The sequence below is a fragment of the Anabrus simplex genome, chromosome 1, assembly GCF_040414725.1.
Source record: "Anabrus simplex isolate iqAnaSimp1 chromosome 1, ASM4041472v1, whole genome shotgun sequence".
Lineage (NCBI taxonomy): Eukaryota > Metazoa > Arthropoda > Insecta > Orthoptera > Tettigoniidae > Anabrus > Anabrus simplex.
Window position 1 is genome coordinate 391,271,584 of NC_090265.1, and position 22,723 is coordinate 391,294,306.

The following is a 22,723-nucleotide window of genomic DNA, read 5'->3' on the forward strand; positions in this document are numbered from 1 at the left end:
TCATGAACTGCTTTTCTATAATACATCAATAGTGGCACTCATTTCCATTTTAACGTGCATAGCATTATCATAGGCACATCCTAAATAATGAATAATACTTTATCTACCACATAATAGCACTGCAAAATATTCTACTTTCTAAATATATCATTATCGGTATTGAAAGATTTTCTGGCTATATTATATTTTATACCTAGATCTAGGTCTAAATTTTGCAGAAAAAAGAATTTTATTGTACCATATAAAGCCATTTTTCTCATATCAAGTGAGGTTTTGATTATAATTTATACACACTTCTGCATACACTAGTTCATTATAAGGGATTCCTTCAAAATTAGCACTTTTGACATAATAACGAGCAGTTCGAACTAACATCACTATGTAGTGATGGTAGAAGTCGGTTTTGGCTCCACCTGTATGACGACCGGTGCTAGCTGTACTTCCTCCTTATCTTGTGGTGTTGAGGTGAGCTCCTCCCCCTCGTTGGCTCTACCCTCCTTGGCTGACGAGTGCTCTTCAGTGTCATCGTAGTCTCGGTCCATGGACGACTGGATCTCTTGATAGTCCTCGTACTTTGTTACATTCTCCGATTCATCCACGTCGTAGTTGATGGTGTCCGGAATGTACCTAGAAAAGATGACAATTTGTATAATTTTGAGGCATACTTTCAGCAACTTAAGATTTTACGATTGGAAAGTCACTCGAAAGTCAAACCAACTCGAGGTAGATTAACCTCCTTTAAGGACTCTTATATAGAAGATATTAACACGTATTGTTAAACATTTCTGCCGCTAGGACATTTGCAGGTAATTAATGGCGTGTGACCTCCGAAGAGTCCTGGTGCAGGTCTTTCGAGTTGACGCCGTACAGGCGACCTGCGCGTCTGTTAGAGTGGGGTCCCACCTGTAATGAATTCTAATACTGAACACTGCACATGCACCCAGCCTCCGAGCAATTGGAATTACCCAATGAAGGTTAAGATACCCGACCCCACCGAGAGTCGAATCCATGACCCTCTGGACCAAAGGCCAGTAGACTAACCAGTTAGGCATGGAGCCAGACGTTTGCAAGTGAAAGTCAAGTACAAACAATTTAGATGATTTTTAGATATTTCATGCTCTGTATTTAAATGTTCGAAGGATGAAATATTTGGAGCTAAAAGGTTACATTCATTGCAGCTAAATATGACTAATGGCCCATGTCCTCACAACATTGTTTATTTTTTGTTAAGATCTCAAGTTTATTACAGAGAACATCATCGCAAACTCTGTAGCTATCATCCACCATCACATTTATGTGAATAAATAAGTTGGGGAAAACAATTTAGCATGTTTTATCAAATACGGTATAAAACAACAGATGTTCAATGCAGACTGAATATTAGTATACTGTGTTTTTTGCCAACTAGATGAAAATCTAGCAGTACGTTTGTAAATAAAAGTTCTCCCTCTCTTAGCTGTTAGTGATGAACCGTTAAATGTTAGTGCTCTCAACGTATATAATAAGGCATTCTTTGTTTGAATTGCCGATGATAGATTATTTTCTCTCAGAGATCACGCTTGGATAGAGAAATAACCTACATGGACACAGGAAATCATTACAAAAGTGGATAAAGTAAGAAAGACCATCTCTATGCAGGCCATGAAGGGCCTTAGAGGAATGAAAGGTACACTAACGTAACCTCGGCAAGGGAAGGGATAGAGTGGTCTGGTCTATGGCCAGTCGCCTTTGCTCCAAACATATCCATTGCAGACTGAGTGAATATTAGGGCTATGTCTGTCTCCAGAAGTGAAACTATAGTTTTAACATTTTTCAACTTCCTGTCGGAGAATCAAACCTACCTTTAGGCAGCCTCAATACAGTGAAGAAGAAGGGAAATATTGCTGTTGTTATCGTTTTGACACCTTGATTATCAGCCCTTTGTATTCATTGTATGTAGCTGCCTCCATGGGTCTGAGATGGACAGTTTGGCTTATGATCTGAACTTCGCGGATTCGATCCCAGTCAAGGTATTCGATATTTGAATGCAAAACTATTGACATCTTACGTCAAATGGCAAGTGATGTACATCTCCATCTCTCCAACCCTCCATCACAGATCCATGGAGGCATGGGCTGCATAGAGAGGGCCTTTCTTACTTTACCACTTTTGTAATGATTTCCTGTGTCCGTGTAGGTTATTTCTCTATCCAAGCGTGATCTCTGAGAGAAAATAATCTATCATCGACAATTCAAACAAAGAATGCATTATGTACGTGTGAATACGTTCGTGAGAGGATGTGTGCTTTCTTATTCATAACTAATAATATTTGTTTAAACGAGGTTCAAAAAATGTTTTACTCAAAAGAGACGCTTGCAAATATTGTTTGCACTTTTAAGCGCGTAATTATAACTCCTCCTGTATTATTTTCTGTTTGAATGTCCAGAAAAATATGTAAGAGTGTAATACAGTAGTATAAAAATCACTATTTCTTTCTTCGTTTAGTTGTGCTTGCTTGTTTTATACATTTAATTCAATTTTCTACATTTGTTTCATATTTTGAGAGGTAATAAACGTGTTGTTGTTACTTTATATTAAGAGCTCAGTGACGGAAATATCTGTCTGATAACGTTTATGACCGTGGTGTTCGTAATATTCATGACAGATGTATATACCTTTATTAACTATGGATGGGTTTGGAAAGAATGAGCTCTAGTATTTTCGTTGGAGATTATCTTCGAATTCACCTAGAATTAAAGTTAGGAAAGATAAAAGAAAGCTTTAGGGTGTGGAGCAGTTGGACTCAAACCCACATTTCTTCTCCGTTGTCTTCATTAGACTGGAGATAGAATCATGTTTCAGCCCGCAGTACCTCATGACAGTACCAGGTTTTGGACTTTGGTCAATTAGATGGAGAACGAATGTCATAACCTCAAGACTTCCAATTATACTTACACGTGTGAATACGTTCGTGAGAGGATGTGTGTTTTCTTCTTCATAACTAATAATACTTGTTTCAACGAGGTTCAGAAAATGTTTTATTCAAAAGAGTCGCATGCAAATATTGTTTGCACTTTCTAGCGCGTAATTATAACTTCTCCTGTATTATTTTCTGTTTGGCATAAAGGACTTTCCGACGGATAAGTATTTCTGAAATCCTTTCTCAGTTTAAAGTTAATTAGCATGCATGCTGTTTACTTACACACGTTCTCTTAGGCTAGTTTTACACACAAACCACTGATAAATGCCACTTTACATTACAGGAAGCATAATTACAAATAATTCACACCTACTTATTCACCTGCTGCTCTGGAGTTCCACGCAATTTAAAAAAAAACTAGTCAGCTATTAACTCATTACCATCACGTAAATGGTTTCCTTAAAATTATATAAATTACATTACAAACATTGGTCCAGGACAGTGAAAGAAAATATGTTGCATGAAGGGTGAAACGATAATAGGCATAAAGTCAATAACATTTTTCAAATTTAATTCCCGTGAATCACTTTTCCACGTGTTTTATAACATTTTAAGTTGCCTAAATAATAATAATAAGAAGAAGAAGAAGAGAAGAAGAAGAAAATTTGCAACTACTATCGGCCTCAAGAGACGCCTCACTGGCAGAATGTAGTTCTCATTAAGAAGTTATTTAACATAAAAAGTGTAAGAATTAGAATACAAGTAATTATTTTATTAACGTCCCTTCAGATGTTGTAGATTTTAGGAGACGTCGCAGTGGCACGAAGCTTTAACGAGCAGTAAAACAGTGACTTGGAGGTGCCGATTTAAAAATACTTAAATAATATCTAACTCAGCCGGCATCGAACCCGCTTCTTGGGAACATTCAATGTATCGGTTTATTCTCATGTGTACACTTTATTATCATCCGGGAGATAGTGAGTTCAAACCCCATTGTTGGCAGGACTGAAGATGATTTTCCGTGGTTTCCCATTTTCATATCAGGCAAATGCTGGGGCTGTACTTTAAACTAACACCATGGCCAATTCCTTCCCATCCCTATACCATCGTTACCATTAGACTAATCTGTGTCGGCGTGACGTAAAGCAAATTGTATAAAATATTGTCATTCGACTGCGGCATGATTTCACCTCGTAGCCTGCAGTACAGAAGTTGTAAGCCGATGTAGCTATGTGTGTAAAATAAGATACCTTTGACTGTTGATACTGAAAAAATTAAGGCCATCTCTCTGCATCCATCCAAATTCGTTGGGAATGCGAACTCCTGGACTTGGAGGTTGAAAGTTCTGTACAAGCGTTTCTGAAGGTTTTCTAACTGTATTTGTAAAGGATAATCTCTTGGGCCGGAAGAAACTACAATTGTAAGACTTAGTATCTGGAATACATGTCTAATTTCTGGATTTCTGAAATGTGAAATGAACACTTGAGAAATTGTATCAAGCCGACAGCATCACCTTTTTCCCAAAACAACTTTAGTATTCTGGTAATTGAGGTTTTCTCCCACGAGATACCCAGTATTTCCCTTACTCAGGATGTGTGGGTGGTTATCTCGTACTTCGCTTTAAAACCCAGTCACCACCACCGCCACCACATTTCTCATGATTACTCGAGGAGTACCATTTTCCATTGCATGTCTCACTGTGCTTTTGCGGTCATTTTAGAACATGTTTGAGAAATAATTACGAGCAGTTATGAGCTCATCGCATGACCTGCGCTCTAATCATCTTGTACAGAGTGTTATGGAGTTAAGTACAAATATTTTTCCTGCTGGTTATTTGTAGGGCCTTATTTTATTTGTTTAGCGTATGGCCCATACAACCAAGCTGAGTACAGAAATAAATTATATACATATTTACATACAAGAAAACAACGAACAAGAAAAGACTCCTTACAAGTGAATGCCAAGATCATTGATCTCCTGTATTGCTTCTAGAGTTGGCATCAGAAAATCCACTTTGCTTGCTGTGTATGCCCGCGTTTCACACTCTCTGACAATATGGTGTATGGGTTGTCGTGCAGCTCCGCAGTCACACGCGGGTGTCGGCAACTTGTTCCATTTAAAACAACATGTCTCTGCTTCTGCCATGGCCTGTTCTTACTCTGTTCAGAGCAGACCATGTTTTACGTGGTAGCTGGAATCCATTTGGAAGTTGATGTTGCTCACGTCCGTAGGTTTAACCTCAAAATACCCTACACCTGACACCTGGGTGGTGCTAAACGAGCAACAATATATTTGGCAGCCAGTGAAATGAAATGTCGTATGGCTTTTTTAGTATCGGGATATCCCAAAACGGGTTTGGCTCGCCAGGTGCAGGACTTTCTATTTGACGCCCATAGGCTACCTGCTCGTCGTGATGAGGATGAAATGATGATGAAGACAACACATACACCCAGCCCCTTGCCATTGGAATTAACCAATTAAGGTTAAAATCCCCGACCCGGCCGGGAATCGAACCCGGGAACCCCTGAACCGAAGGCCAGTGCGCTGACCGTTCAGCCAACGAGTCCGACTTTGGCAGCCAGTCTATCACTGCGATCTCCTGGCAATTACATACAATGACATATCAAACACGTCACAAGATCTCTTCTAATAGCTCCCTAACAAGAAACATTGGACCAACCATTCGACTTCTCCAACTAAATGTCGAAAGTGTCCGCAAAGCAAAGTGTGACTATCTATATAAACTTTTATTGGAAAACAACATTGATATCTCATAATTTTATTTATGATTTTGATTAGTATGTGGTTAAGTGGAAGAGAGGGCCTCGAGCCCTAACTTCGCCACTGAACAAAGGCATTAATAAATAAATAAATCAATAAATATTGTCACCATTCAGGAAACGCATGTAGAGCCTTGAATACACATGACATGAAAATAATATAATAATAATGATAATAATAATAATAATAATAATAATAATAATAATAATAATAATAATAATCGTATGGCCTCAGCTACCGTGCGCAGACATTTCAATTTGACGCCATCTGGCTGTCTGCTCGTCAATTTTGACGTTCCGTTTTACTCCAAGCCCACTAGACGGCAGACCGAGTAAACCGAAACCCTCTTGGGCGTCTATGACTGAGATTTAATGAATTTTGTCGGGTAAACACCAAATGTGTCACCAGAGATCTTTTACATGCCGACATCGTACGAAATGAAGTGTCGAATGGACTTGTTTCCGCCCTTCAAATATCCGACTACCTATGCCGGGTTTGAACCCGTTATCTTGGGATCCGGAGGCCGACAATCTACCACTGATCCCCAGAGGCAGCTGACATGAAAATAATGTCCTAGTTCAAAAATTTAAAAAAATATTGATTTAATGTTTGTAATCAGGTAGTATTTAATAATGAATGCCTTGTTGCCATGCATTAGGTCTACAGTATTTTCCAGTGTAAACCGTTCGCTTCTTGCATGTAGAACGTTTTCATATAACTTACGCATGCATTCTACGTGAAAATGCAATGCCGTGATGTACTTAGAATTACTTCTTGCACATTACGTATGCATACAACCTGAAACCGCACTAAAGCGATGTGTACAGTTGCAGTGCAGTGTTGTACTCACAATTAATTGCTTCTTACATGTTACTGGTGAATACAGCTTGGCATGACGGGTCGTATAAACTGAGGGGCAAACCAACATCGGACTCTACTCTAAGATCCTCCTTCGGACAATCCATTCACTATTAAAAAAAATAGTTTACGAACTGCGAACATTCAGTCATCTTATGTTCAACTATCATCATTTATCTGCGTTTAGGGCTGTCACTCACATGCCAGATTCTCTATCAGTTGTTTATCTGACCTTTTCTTAAATTATTTCGAAGAACTTGGAAATTCGTCGAACATTTCCCTTAATAAATCATTTCAGTCCCTAATTCCTCTTCCTGTGAATGAGTATTTTCCCCAATTTGTCCCCTTGAATTCCAGTTTTATCTTCATATCGTGATCTTTCAAACACTACCTTCCGTAAGGTTATTTGCACTTATCTCCTAAACACTCTGTATAGCTCAACTCGTCGAATTTTGTACGCTTTGTTTAATGGTTGGAGTCGTGCAGCAACTAGAGGCCTGCATAAACTGATTTAGACTCGCTTCGAGTTCGACCGATCAGCAAACAAATGCAACAGTTGTACTCAGCCAAACATTTCATAGCGGACCGGTCTTGCCTCTGAGTATACTATCGGTTAAGAAACAACACCGTGCAGCTAACAAAATGCAGGCAAAATTCAGTGGTTTATAGTCACGTAACTAGCATGGACAAATACGTACAGATTGCGATCGATTTTTCTCTTACTTAGAAATTATAAGAAAATCAATACACCATATTTTACAGCTGTATATCGTCGTTTCCGGGACAAAACCTCATATGTGAAATATTTTAGCTTAGAACTTTGGCTGGTAAGGTTCTGTCATTTAAGGTGCAATATTGTGTGACTATTGTCAAGGCATTCTCGCTCTTCAAAATGTATGTGCTGCGGGACAGTATATCTTCAAAAATATTATCACATAGGTTTTGCCCCGGCAACGACGATATGTTTCTTTTCTTGTGGTGTAAAATCAACTTGTTGTCATTTTGGTTCTTAAGAGACGATACATGAATCTGCCATTAGCAACTCTTTACTGTAAGATTAATGCTTTGACTGGCGGAATCCATTCTTGTTCTAATCAGTGGTTCTCAAACTGTGGCGGGTGTATCGCTAGGGATATACCTGAGACTTAACGGGATACGCGAGCACCATTCAAGGGAAAATTTGAAGAAAACTTAAAATGGCCCATGGAAATAAATTCAAAGAAAGTTAAATATGTTACTTTATCGTGATCGTGCCGTCAATTTTGTGATCTGTTTTTCAATAACGTATCTATGTAAGAGAGGGGTTTCATCCATGATGTAACTAAAAACTAGGTACGGTACCACAGAAAGTTAAATTTGGAACTATACCTCGCTCGGACTACTACACATCAGAGAACTGTGTTACACCATGCAGGAACACCCATCCCACTGAAATGTTGATGATTCGTAATTTTTGAATTCATGAATTAAGATTGAAAACTATTCATTTCTATTGTTTTTGATATCGAGGCTAACATGTAGTGTTTTGTCGAAATTCTCTGTGAGATTTTGTCATTGCATAAAACTTGATAGGGCCGATGACCTCGATGTTAGGCCCCTTTAAACAACAAGCATCATCATCATCAGCATCAAAACTTGATACTGCCACAATATCTTAAATTTATCGTGATCTGTTATAAAAGTGAATTTCGTTGCAGATTCTTGTATTATTTACGATGTGAATTCAATAGAACGGTTTTTAATCAAGTAAAGCTGCCTTGAAATTCGATAGGTATTCATAATTTTTAAACCTATCAGTTAGGGATTCCCATTTTCGTGGAGGTACATTAAATTTTTTGTCATGAGTAAGGGGCACATACTTATACGTAGCAGATTCGGAGCCGCTGTTCTAAATGATTCAAATAATTTAATTCTCTATTATTATTATTATTATTATTATTATTATTATTATTATTATTATTATTATTATTATTATTATTATTATTATTATTATTATTATTATTACAATTTCAAATTGTGGACATGGGGTGTTTTGGTTAACCGTGCACATAGTGCAGGAGAGGGTTGTAATAACCTGCGTCATTGTAATGTCTGTTCTGACGTACATATTTGTGATATTAATTTCAGTTCGAATTAGAAAGACAATTATGTCTGTTTGTTAGGCACATACTGGCCGACTTTTCTTTTAAATTATATTAAAGAACTTAAACCAGTTCTGGGACATCAATATTATGCCCAGTGAATGAGAAATTATCATATTAGACCATGGTGGTGACCATTTACAGAATAACGTACACTGACTGACAGAGCAAATGCAACACCAAGAAGGAGTGGTCAGAACTTTATGCCAATTGCAGGGTAGACTGACGTCACTGTGGTATGCTCATGATGTGAAATGCGCCGCTGTGCTGCGCACGTAGCGAACGATAAATGGGACACGGCGTTGGCGAATGGCCCACTTCGTACCGTGATTTCTCAGCCGACAGTCATTGTAGAACGTGCTGTCGTGTGCCACAGGACACGGGTATAGCTAAGAATGCCAGGCCGCCGTAAACGGAGGCATTTCCAGCAGATAGACGACTTTACGAGGGGTATGGTGATCGGGCTGAGAAGAGCAGGTTGGTCGCTTCGTCAAATCGCAGCCGATACCCATAGGGATGTGTCCACGGTGCAGCGCCTGTGGCGAAGATGGTTGGCGCAGGGACATGTGGCACGTGCGAGGGGTCCAGGCGCAGCCCGAGTGACGTCAGCACGCGAGGATCGGCGCATCCGCCGCCAAGCGGTGGCAGCCCCGCACGCCACGTCAACCGCCATTCTTCAGCATGTGCAAGACACCCTGGCTGTTCCAATATCGACCAGAACAATTTCCCGTCGATTGGTTGAAGGAGGCCTGCACTCCCGGCGTCCGCTCATCCGCTCAGAAGACTACCATTGACTCCACAGCATAGACGTGCACGCCTGGCATGGTGCCGGGCTAGAGCGACTTGGATGAGGGAATGGCGCAACGTCGTGTTCTCCGATGAGTCACGCTTCTGTTCTGTCAGTGATAGTCACCGCAGACGAGTGTGGCGTCGGCGTGGAGAAAGGTCAAATCCGGCAGTAACTGTGGAGCGCCGTACCGCTAGACAACGCGGCATCATGGTTTGGGGCGCTATTGCGTATGATTCCACCTCACCTCTAGTGCGTATTCAAGGCACGTTAAATGCCCACCGCTACGTGCAGCATGTGCTGCGGCCGGTGGCACTCTCGTACCTTCTGGGGCTGCCCAATGCTCTGTTTCAGCAGGATAAGGCCCGCCCACACACTGCTCGCATCTCCCAACAGGCTCTACGAGGTGTACAGATGCTTCCGTGGCCAGCGTACTCTCCGGATCTCTCACCAATCGAACACGTGTGGGATCTCGTTGGACGCCGTTTGCAAACTCTGCCCCAGCCTCGTACGGACGACCAACTGTGGCAAATGGTTGACAGAGAATGGAGAACCATCCCCCAGGACACCATCCGCACTCTTATTGACTCTGTACCTCGACGTGTTTCTGCGTGCATCACCGCTCGCGGTGGTCCTACATCCTACTGAGTCGATGCCGTGCGCATTGTGTAACCTGCATATCGGTTTGAAATAAACATCAACTATTCGTCCGTGCCGTCTCTGTTTTTTCCCCAACTTTCACCCCCTTTCGAACCACTCCTCCTTGGTGTTGCATTGTCACTGTCAGTCAGTGTACAAAAACAAAAATAGATAGAACACTTTGTAGAGTAGACGAGCTTAATATTAAGCAAATCTGAAATTAGCCATAAATGTTAGAGCTAGAGGTTATAGGATCAGATTAAAAAGTAGAGTTTTGAATTTTTTATGTGACTCAAATCAGATATTCTATTAGTTCATAGAAATCTGACCGCATGGCCTAGGATTTACATACTTGTTTCCCAACTGGATGGTCCTTGGTTTGAGGGACTAGAACGGTGTCCATTCAGGGAACAAATGGAAATAGCCTAAAAATTACTCTCTCCCAATCGCTCTTTACTAGAGCTCCTGATTAATGTCCCGTCCTTCTCAATCTTAAACCGAATTAATTATAAATCTACTCATCAGCGAACACATTCTAACCACACGCGATATCAGAAAGGTTTCGCAGAAATTTAGCTGACCGGAATGTCAATGTGCCATGCGTGGAATAACATAAGAAATCTTTCATAAAACATTGTACTGAAACTCTTGTTAGTGTTTGTACCATCTAGAAAACTAGCGAATCTGCAGTTAAGATCGAGATTTTACTATCTGTAGAAAATTTATCTTATGGAATATTCTTTCACCAGCAGCTCGTTCTGAATGGCTAACACATAAAAAAATTATTAAATGTAAAAGTGACAATTTGGATTTTCGCTAGCTTGCCAAAAGGGGCAATGATATATGGCATTTGACATGCGTATACCTCAGAAATGTTACTGAACAGGTTATCTCAGTACGTTTCGGTACTGGCAGTTATAGTCTGTTCTCGGCAGACAGGGTTCGAATCCTCAATCGGCCATCATGGAAATAGTTTTCCGTGGTTTTCAATTTCAACTCCAACCAAATTCCGGGATGGTACCTTTCTAAAGGCCACAGCTGTTTCCGTCCCATTCCTATCCAGTACAATTGTACCTACACCCACAGACAATACCCTCACACAGCGGTACATGTAGCTCGTCCCCATGAAGTGTACCGGGGAAAGCAGCTGTAGATGTGGCGAGCCGAACATGTCCTCGGACACTCCCGGCACTAAGGCCCGGTTTCGTCAACACATGTTAAATATATACTAACAAGTAGTTAGTTAATACGGAGTTAAAAATGTAACATCTTGTTAGGTTTCTTGCGTTTCATCAAACTTTTCTTGTGAAATGTTAACTAATTGACTGTTAACTCTCCCAATATTGCTAACTGGTGCGAATGAAGGAGGCAATGGTTCGAACATGTTTTACAGCGCGCTCCGATGCGCTTTTGTTTGAGTACAGCTGTAAAATATGGCGCGTGAAGTGAAACGGAATCGTAGTTCTAATTTTTCCTCCTTCGAAAAAGAGTTGTTAATTGAATTAGTTAGTAAATATTTATAAGTTATTGAGTGCAAGCGCACAGATGGCTTGACGATAAAAGAAAAGGACGAGGTGGGGGAGAGAAAGTCCGCGAGGGTCTCAATGGGGTTAACAGATACTTTCTTAGCGGGTATCCACTGTCACCTAACAAAATCACTTCGTTAATTGTCCCCACTTCAAATTGTGCTCCGATATGGGAGTTATTAAATATTGTATTGTCGTGTGCAGAACCAGACCACCTAGCAAGTATATCCCTGATTTGGAGTTTAGACTCACTAATCACCTGAACATTAGCAGAGAAATATCCCTTCCGATTACGATATATTTCGGCCCAATTGCCTCCAGGTGATTGGATTCTTGCATAAGTGCAATCTATTGCATCTAGAACAAACACCAGGAAAACGGCTTATTTCATAGAAGTCGCGGATAATTTGCTGATGCTCTTCTACTGAAGGGAATGTTATATACCACCTTCTCATGGATGCAATTGCTGCAGACACTCGACAAACAACTCTACTAAGTGGCTTTATAAATTTCAGCATTGTCTCCGACCATAATGTGAAAAGAAAACAGTAGCAAAAAAATCGTAATATTATCAGTACCTGCAACATTGGAGAAAGAGGTAAGTTTCTCTTCGTAGGATATTTCAACCTCACTCGAATTTCGTCAACAATCTTAGCAACGACTATTTTCGACAACCTGTATCTATGAAGAAATTCTGCATCCGTCAAATTTTCAAAGTCATTACGTCGCTGAACTCTTCTTGGATCAGGACTATTGTGTAAATATCTAAATAGAGCAATTCCGCATCTAAAGGGAGATTCACAGCAGCCATTTTGGAAGAGGTTACTAAATGCTAATGTTAGCCATTTAACATAGGAAAAAGGTGATGTTAACTTTAATACGCAGTTTAACATATGTTAACGTAACAGTTGTTGATGAAACGCAAATTTTCTTAAATCGTATGTTAAAATGATTTAACACCTTGTTAAGTATTAAAATGTGTTGGTGAAACCGGGCCTAAAAACCATATAGTATATATACCACCAGTTTCCAACCATGATCGCGTCTCCTTTCCCATATGCCCTTCCTCTTTCATCCGATCATGGTTGCCGTTTCACAGACACCCTCCAGTCCTTCTAGATTTTCGTTTTCTTGTTCAATACACCTTGTTATCACTTACCACCCTAATCTTTGAAACTTCAATTACACATTCCTCTCATCTGGGCGTGCCCTTGAGCTCGCAAGTTCGTAGAATGAAGGAATCGGCAAAAGAAAAAAGAAGGGCCACGAAGGCATGAAAATGAAAGACTCCCTCGGTCTCTTAAACCTAATACCGACTGGGTTGGAAGAGAAAAACAGTGACCAAGAGAGGACAGACATGAAAGATGAAAGCGAGGATTCTGACACAAACTGGTCACTCAGCTTGCCAACTCACGTTTCCCAGCTGAAAGCCCCTGGTCCCACTTTAAGCCACCTCTTACGACAGTCAGGGAATATCGTGGATGTATTCTACCGCCCCTACCCACACAGGGTCATTTAGAACATGTGGCCGAAAAGTCAGCCTTCCTTTCCTAATGGCATCCGTTATATTTCTCGCCTTGTTAGAACGTTATCGTTCATTCTGAGCTTGCATGTTCCTTCCGTTTTAATTTTGTCCCAAAATATTTCTCGCCATCGTTCATTCCAGCTTCTCGAGTCCTCGCATGGGGTCTTATTTCTCAAGCTCAGTGTTTCTGACCCTCGGTCTTACAACGGACTGATAGGGACTGATTGGCTCACCAGGATAGTGATTTCTTGTTGTACACCACGAGAAGCTTAATGTAAGCTAATTTCCGTTTAGCTGGTCGCTCAACCACACCTTGTTTCTCACGTTCAGCCGGCCTCCTCGATCCTTTGAATATCACCCTTGTTGTTATTACCTATTTATATTAAATTTAGTTATTTTATATTTTAACTGTACATGAACCCACGTCGAGAAGTCAGAGGAAAACGCCCCTATCTTAACAACAGGTAAATATCAATCAATCAATCAATCAATCAATCAATCAATCAATCAATCAATCAATCAATCAATCAATCAATCAATCAATCAATCAATCAATCAATCAATCAATCGATCAATCAATCAATCAATCAATCAATCAATCAATCAATCAATCAATATTGTTCTGCATTTAGGGCAGTCGCCCAGGTGGCAGATTCCCTATCTGTTGTTTTCCTAGCCTTTTCTTAAATGATCTCAAAGAAATTGAAAATTTATTAAACATCTTCCTTGGTAAGTTATTCCAATCCCTAACTCTCCTACCTATAAACGAATATTTGCCCCACCTTTATCTGCATATTGTGATCTTTCCTACTTTTAAAGACATCACTCAAACATATTCGTCTACTGATGTCATTCCTCGCCATCTCTCCACTGACAGGTCGGAACATACCACTTAGTCGAGCAGCTCGTCTCCTTTCTCCCAAGTCTTCCCAGCCCAAACTTTGCAACATTTTTGTAACGCTACTGTTTTGTCAGAAAACACCCAGAACAAATCGAGCTGCTTTTCTTTGGATTTTTTCCAGTTCTTGAATCAAGTAATCCTGGTAAGGGTCCCATACACTGGAACCATACTCTATTTGGGATTTTCCCAGACACTTATATGCCCTCTCCTTTACATCCTTACTACAACTCCTAAATACCCTCATAACCATGTGCAGAGATCTGTACCCTTTATTAACAATCATATTTATGTAATCACCCCAATGAAGATCTTTCCTTATATTAACATCCAGGTACTTACAATGATCCCCAAAAGGAACTTTCACCACATCAACGCATTAATTAAAACTGAGAGGAGTTTTCCTATTTGTGAAACTCACAACCTGACTTTTAACCTCGTTTATCACCATACCATTGCCTGCTGTCCATCTCACAACATTATCGAGGTCATTTTGCAGTTGCTCACAATCGTCTAACTTATTATTATTATTATACTTTATACAGAATAACATCACCTGCAAACAGCCTTATCTCTGATACCACTTCTTTACACATATCATTGATATATATAAGAAACCATAAAGGTCCAATAATAGACTCCACCCAATTAAAATTAAACAAATCTAAATAAAGGTCGAGTACAAAGCATGCTTATTGAGTGGAATAAATATTTCTAACTAACGTGTGTTTTTGCCCTTCCATGTTTCATTAAGCATCCAACTTATCCCGCGATCTTTCGAGAACTATAAAGTAAACTACAATGACTCCATAAAATTTATCGAATTGGGCTGGTTTAATATTTAATAAATTTCTTTCCATAGCTATATAGAAAATTTGTCAAGAAATTTTAATCTGATCACCTACAATCCATCGCCCTTACTTTTTAACTGTACCACAGTCAGTGTATGTACAGTATGTATGCCTACCCCATAGACCCCTTTCTCGAACGGGGTCAGGGATTGTACCGTACTCAGCGAATTCAATCAATAATTGGCTTGTACTCAAAGGAAGCTTTATTAATGTATACCTTCCATCATTACCACCGTCATCATGATAGTCCTCAACAGCTTCTGTGCCTTCTTCCGTTTCTTCCACACCCTCGTCATCCTGCAGCGCCAATTGGTTCCTTGCGGTGGGTGGCAAAACCGCTAGGTTGGTTTGAATGTGCTGCGGCGTGGTGATGAGCAGCAGAACTGTTTCGTGAGGCGCTGCGGTAGTTGCGGGAAGGAGATTAACCAACAACAGCAAGCCTGTCACCTGGATAAAGTTTAAGATATTGTCAATAGATGTCAGAAGTCAACGTTCATGCTACAGACAAGTTGTGATCAAGCGGGAAGATTGTTATCATGGGCAGATAATAAGACAATACTCATCCAAATCTAAGTTAAATTCTCCTTACTGTGGATTTTGCCGGAGTTATTTTCCTATAGCCAACACTAGCCTTCAAGTAGGTTATGCAAGTGGTATAACAATCCCAGGCCTACGGATTTGAACTGCCAGCAATTAATAACTTACATCCTCGTTCACTTATTCTTGCATTCTTGAACTACTGTTGTGGCTATCGGTTTATATAATATCGCTATTAACCTCATATTTCATTTTATTTTATTTATTAACGTATTTCATATAACGTATGGTATTTCACATTCATCATCATCATCATCTGTTTACCCTCCAGGTTCGGTTTTTCCCTCGGACTCAGCGAGGGATCTCACCTCTATCGCCTCAAGGGCAGTGTCCTGGAGCTTCAGACTCTTGGTCGTGGGATACAACTGGGGAGAATGACTAGTACCTCGCCCAGGCGGCCTCACCTGCTATGCTGAACACGGACCTTGTGGAGGGATGGGAAGAGCGGATGGGATAGGCAAGGAAGAGGGAAGGAAGCGACCGTGGCCTTAAGTTAGGTACCATCCCGGCATTCGCCTGGAGGAGAAGTGGGAAACGACGGAAAACCACTTCCAGGATGGCTGAGGTGGGAATCGAACCCACCTCTACTCAGTTGACCTCCCGAGGCTGAGTGGACCCCGTTCCAGAACTCGTACCACTTTTCAAATTTCGTGGCAGAGCCGGGAATCGAACCCGGACCTCCGGGGGTGGCAGCTAATCACGCTAACCACTACACCACAGAGGCGGACGTATTTCACATTACTAAATTTATTTCAATGAAATTTAACTGGGTGATGAATTAAACAATACTCCGTTCTCATTTCATTTTTTTTAACGTAAAAGAAGTCTGGGTTCACACAGATCATGGTAGTCTACTTATTTCATTGTAACATCAAAGTTTTAAATCTGCTTGATTATGATGTCCGCCTCTGTGGTGTAGTGGTTAGCGTGATTAGCTGCCACCCCCCGGAGGCCCGGGTTCGATTCCCGGCTCTGCCACGAAATTTGAAAAGTGGTATGAGGGCTGGAACGGGGTCCACTCAGCCTCGGGAGGTCAACTGAGTAGAGGTGGGTTCGATTCCCACCTCGGCCATCCTGGAAGTGGTTTTCCGTGGTTTCCCACTTCTCCTCCAGGCGAATGCCGGGATGGTACCTAACTTAAGGCCACGGCCGCTTCCTTCCCCTTTCCTTGCCTATACCTTCCAATCTTCCCATCCCTCCACAAGACCCCTGTTCAGCATAGGAGGTGAGGCAGCCTGGGCGAGTTACTGGTCATTCTCCCCAATTGTATCCCCCGACCAAGAGTCTGAAGCTCCAGGACACTGCCCTTGAGGCGGTAGAGGTGGGATCCCTCGCTGAGTCCGAGGGAAAAGCCGAACCTGGAGGGTAAACAGATGATGATGATGATAATGATGATGATGATGATGATGATGATGATGATGATGATACCGAGAAAAAAGTAATCTACAGCCAGAAATCATAATAAGCTGGGCGTATGCAGGCCTTATTGGATACGAATAATTTCTAAAGTTTGAGTAAGGGAACAAGTTGCCTTTGCTGGCGAGATATAGTGTTTGCAGTGCACTATGTCTTCTGGTATGGTCCAGAATAAATTCGTTACTTTCATTGACCGGTCTCAGTCTCATCCTTGGCTTTGACAATATGACAGTGACCGAACTATGAGCGATGCTAGTAATACCATTCCTTATGCAGCCCGGTGAGGAAAGCAACGGGAAATTACTTCACTCCTCATTTCCCTAGTATTCCTCTTCAGTGACGCCTAGGCTATCTATGACAGCCTTTGGTGGAGCTGTCTAGGATCAAACCAGCCTTCAGGCTGAATACCCAACATACATACACAAGAGCACAAGTTCACATAAAACTGTAAAATTCAGTGTCCGGCTCCATGGCTAAATGGTTAGCGTATTGGCCTTTGGTCAAAGGAGTCCTGGGTTCGATGCCCGGCGAGGTCGGGAATTTTTACCATAATTCGTTCATTTCTCATCATCACGACACGCAGGTCGCCTACGAGCCAAACTTGTCCTCGGACACTCCCGGCACTAGAATCCATACGCCATTTAATTGTAGCATTCAGCATTGTAGATATAAAAGGTTCAATTTCTCACTGTTTGATTTGTGCAACAAATACGATAGTTGTCCACTGAGGACTAAGGTAGTGGTTGTAGTGGTGTATGTTAAGGATAATATCAAGAAAAATACTATGTAAGAAATCGGTCTGTAACAAATAGAACACAGGAAAAAATCTCAAATGGGTGAAATGGTAAAAAGAAAACTCAGTTTTGAGACTTAGGATTTGTAGCGTTTTGATCTGAATCTGGATTCTCAGTAAGTCGATGCAAGACGGAAAAAATAAGGACTGCATCGGTTATACAGTCCATCAAGTTTTATCAGAGAGCAAAGTATTAAACTTCACATTGAAAGTAATTTTCTAAAATATGGTGATAAAACTCAAAGTAATGTCGTTCGTTCTGTAATAAAAGGTGAAGTTTTCAAAATATAAGTGATTAATTTTCAACGTAAACATATAGGCCTTGTGGCTTTTATCAAGGTAATAATTTCCACGTAAAACTATAGCTAATTGTGATGAAATCTTGACAAGAGGAAATTTCAGAAGAGTAAGAAGAAATATGATATTCCGCATTCGCTTGAAACTACAGGGGATACGGAAGAAATTAGAAAATTCCTATTTTAATTTTGTCTTATTAATTTAAAAGTGTTGTTCTTCTAGAATAGTTGTATTTTAATCGTAACTTTATAGAGGTAGATTTATGACTTACGAACTTCTCGTACGGGCCGCCAGAAACATGTAAACAACGCTGAAGTGACCATCTATCTCAATTTAGTCCAGATAGCCCTCGATCTCACTTCCGACATATTTATCGAAACTATACCGGGACGCCAAAAGTCCCGATCTTTGTATTAAATATATCCTTTCCCGTTTAATAAATTTGTATTGTTATCATCTTCAATTAAGGTGACCAACCTCCTGGTAAACACGGGACAGTCCCGATTTCGAGAGTAAAGTCCCGTGTACAGAGTATCCCTTTCCAGGGGTGCTTAAAGTCCAAATGATTAGTTTTCATAAGAGTTTTATCATTTGCTGGGGTAAGCTATTAACACTTTAGGACCAGCTGACGAAGCCTGTCATCGCAACTGACGATATATCGCCCCCACTAACCTAGGACGTGTTTTAAAGTAAATAATTTATCAAAATATCTTGTTTTTCGTATCATGTGAAAAGAGATATTTGCCTCAACATTTTGTAAAAGAAAAGTCGTATCGAAATCTTGATGACAATCGAGGAGTGTCTGCTCAAAAGGTGCTATTTCCACCTTAAGAAAGTTGTGGAAAGAGCGCAAGAGACGTAAAAAATTGGAATATGGAACGTACCTATAATCGGGTTTGCCATAACTTTTAAGGAATTACAACTTCCTGGTCTGGATTGCTCACTGCAATGGATGATATTCAACTAATAAATTATGGACAAAATACTGATTTTTGGAAGTGGAAATAGCACCTTTTGAGCAAACACTCCTCGGTCTATATTATGGATTTATGAAAGGAGAACCACAAAATATGCCTTGGTCTTTTTCACCACACTATTTGGTAAATAGCTGATCATTCCTTTTAAATATATCAGTGTTATCTCCATCGCAAATCCCGGTCTTCACGTAAAAGGGAAGTCGGCAAAAGAGTGGAATGGGGAGGGGCGGGATTAATCAGTCATTGGCCGGGCTGAGTGGCTCAGACGGTTAAGGCGCTGGCCTTCTAAATCCAACTTGGCATGTTCCATCCTGGCTCAGTCCGGTGGTATTTGAAGGTGCTCAAATACGACAGCCTCGTGTCGGTAGATTTACTGGCACGTAAAAGAACTCCTGCGAGACTAAATTCCGGCACCTCGGCGTCTCGGAAGACCGTAAAAGTAGTTAGTGGGACGTAAAGCAAATAACATTATTATTATTATTATTATTATTATTATTATTATTATTATTATTATTATTAATATTAATCAGTCATTGTTGCCTCGCTCTCTATCCTTATAATTTTAAATTAGACCCTAATACTTCGTGTCGAAGTCTGCATATTGTAGCAAGTGATAAGTATGAAACTATGCTAATTTTATTTGATATGGCTAAAATAAACCACAATTTAAATCTATGAATTAGCAAAGATTATTATTATTATTATTATTATTATTATTGTTATTATTATTATTATTATTATTATCCTTGATTTGTTTTCTGAATACTAATGACAGGCCGTTGTCCCGGGTTGGCCTTTGGAAAAGTTGGTCATCGTACCCTGAATATTTTGTCATACTTCATTACTTTTAGTAATGTTTGCTATTATACTTACATGTGCACCTATTCAGTGTCAACGTTGAATCTTAAACATTCGCTTATTATATCATAGTAGGGTTATTATTTCTGCCACTGAAGATTGGCAGTGGACACAATTGTACTTCATGTGCTTAACAATATTGATACAATGAAAATAAAAATCAAAGTCACCTCCGTATAGGCCATGAAGGCCCTTGGAGGAATGGAAGGTAAAGGCTTCCACCATTGTTAACGTCGGCACGAGATGGGGTAGAGTGGTTAGCTCTACGCTCGGCCGCCTTTGCCCCGTGGAATTAACCTGGTACTCACTTTTTGGTGTAGGCTGAGTGAACCTCAGGGCCATATGCACCTCCGGTAGTGGAAATCTCATTTCTTAAATTTTACGACTTCCTGACGGGGATTTGAACCCACGTCTTTCCGGGCGGGCCGAGCGCGCCTTTACCGCCTCGGCCAGGCAGCCCCTGATACAATGATCGAACTCAATACAATAACAATAAAAATATGGAAAAATAATAGTTCTTACCAACACATTAGTAGCCTCCGTGGCTCAGACGGCAGCGCGTCGCCTTCTCACCGCTGGATACCGTGGTTCAAATCCCGGTCACTCCATGTGAGATTTGTGCTGGACAAAGCGGAGGCGGGACAGGTTTTTCTCCGGGTACTCCGGTTTTTCCTGTCATCTTTCATTCCAGCAACACTCTCCATTATCATTTCATTGCATCTATCAGTCATTAATAATCACCTTGGGAGTGGCGACCCCATTGTAATAATAGCCTATATATGTTTCATTCATTACATCCCTGACCCGGTCTAAGACTGGAAAACAGGTTGTAGGTTTTCATTTTCATCAACACATTACTTCTACTGAAAACGCTTCGTGGTATTTGCATGGAACTCTTCAGGGAGACACTTCCTGACACCCTGAACAACGTTTTGTAACAGCGAGTAGTATTGGTTTTTAAAATGTGTACCATGGAGGTAAATGGAACTATGTCACAAACATGGAATTTTATAGTGGAGCTGGAAGGAAGTTTCTTTTCTTTGTTTTATTTATTTGCATTTTTAATGCAAGGATTTCCAAATTTCTTCCACATAATAACACAAATAGTTTACCTACGTCCTTTTAACACCCACTTCTTAAATTTTGATTTTGATCTTCACACTGAAAATAATCGAGAAATTGGAGAATGAAACAAAACAATCACAGAACACAACGTTATAAAATATATTATAAAATGTATAAAATCATATATCGGTAATATAATGCAGTTGGTGAATTTTAACTCTGATATAAACAGTAGAAAACAAAATTATCAAAGCACCATATCTATATTTGGCTAGAATTATGAAAATGATTGAAGTACAATAGATATACAATTGATCAAGTTTTAGTCACTTATTTTTTAGCATAAACGTGCTGAGTTTCATTACAAAGGTCCATGGGTGCCCGCAGGATCTTTTCCAGGGGGGGGGGGGGCACATTAACAATTTTCTTGAATATAAAAACCAATATAACGTCAGCAAAATTAAATTGTTTATAGAAACTTCCAGTTATAACATATGCTAGATGACTGTCAGTAATTTCAATTTATGAAATAATCTGGTATGATATTAAACAATTGAACATCAACATCTTTAGAATTCCAGGGGGGGTCAAGTGCCCCCCTTGCCCCCCCTTGCGGGCGCCCATGCAAAGGTCGCTGTTATTGCGGATGTTATTTCTATTATGGACAAAAAAAGAATGTTTTATAAAAAATAATGCAAACAGATGAAAAAACGTTCCTCGCACTGAAAATCGTCGAGAAAGTGGACAGTGAAATAAAACAGTCACAGAATATAAGATTACAAACATTATATAAAACAATAAAACATCATGACATATGGCCTCCGAGGAGGCCTGGTACAGGTCCAACACAGGAGACCTGCGCGACTGTGAGGACGTGGCCCTACTTATGACGAATTATAGGCTAATGCCGAAGACGGCCCCCGCGCCATTGGAATTAACCAATGAAGATTAACATCCCAAACGACTCAGCACGGTTCTTCGACTTATCTTCATAGGTTTCCAAGAAGTAGATTTACGAAGACAAGTGAGAAAAGCTGTTACATTTACACATATTCGGGGTGCAATGTCTGAGGAATACAGTCCTACTTCTTCACCAAGATACCACCCAATTTACAGAAGCCTACAAAATACAAACTTCGTGACAGATTTTTCAGCTGAAGATGGCGAACGTTGAAATGTTCAATTTTGTGCAATGTGCCATCAAGTACAGTATTAAAATCTGACATAGTAAGACAACAAAGATGTTTAAGTTTCATTGTCAAATCGTGTAGTCTATTATCCATATTTGATTGCATGAATAGTTCCGTAGAAATTAAGGGATTCGCGCAGGACAGGGTGACATGGACAGCTGCATGAAACCAGTCTATGTATTGATGACCCAATCAACGAGGAACTTTGCTGCTTGGTTTCCATTTGGTCGTAATTTTAAAACTGACACGTCTTGCTTTGTCTTTCAGTATTCTATTGTAATTAACTAGCATGTGCCTGCGGCTTTGCCCGCGCTTATTAATTCAACCTTTAGATGTTTCTAAACCATTGATTTAAAAGCAAAATTTTTTAAAAAAATTATTCACATCGTTTTGACGTAAATTGCATGAAGTACATTGATGGAAGGTACAAATAATATTAAAACAATATAAAATGCCATGTTACATAATAAAAAATCTATTTTCTCCTTATAGAGCTTCCGAATAAACTCTATTAGTGTACTTCCATTTGGAGCTAAGATGTGTAGTGTGTTTCCCTTTCTAACTCTTGACCAACTCACGTACAGTTGACCGCGGGAGAAGTACAGTGCCCGAAGATGGAGTCCTA

At 40.2% G+C, this 22,723-nt stretch overlaps 1 protein-coding gene across 1 annotated transcript in view; it reads right to left on the reverse strand.

Annotated features, from left to right (window-relative positions):
* Positions 1-210: 210 nt before the first annotated feature.
* LOC136866461 (uncharacterized) overlaps positions 211-22,723 on the reverse strand; it is a 33,955-nt gene continuing 11,442 nt past the window's right edge. Inside the window, exons 2-3 of the mRNA XM_067143444.2 lie at positions 15,123-15,352; positions 211-627 (exon numbers count right to left, since the gene is read on the reverse strand). Of these exons, the coding sequence (XP_066999545.2) occupies positions 378-627; positions 15,123-15,352 (480 nt within the window). The 3' untranslated portion in view covers positions 211-377. The remainder of the gene's footprint in view (positions 628-15,122; positions 15,353-22,723) is intronic.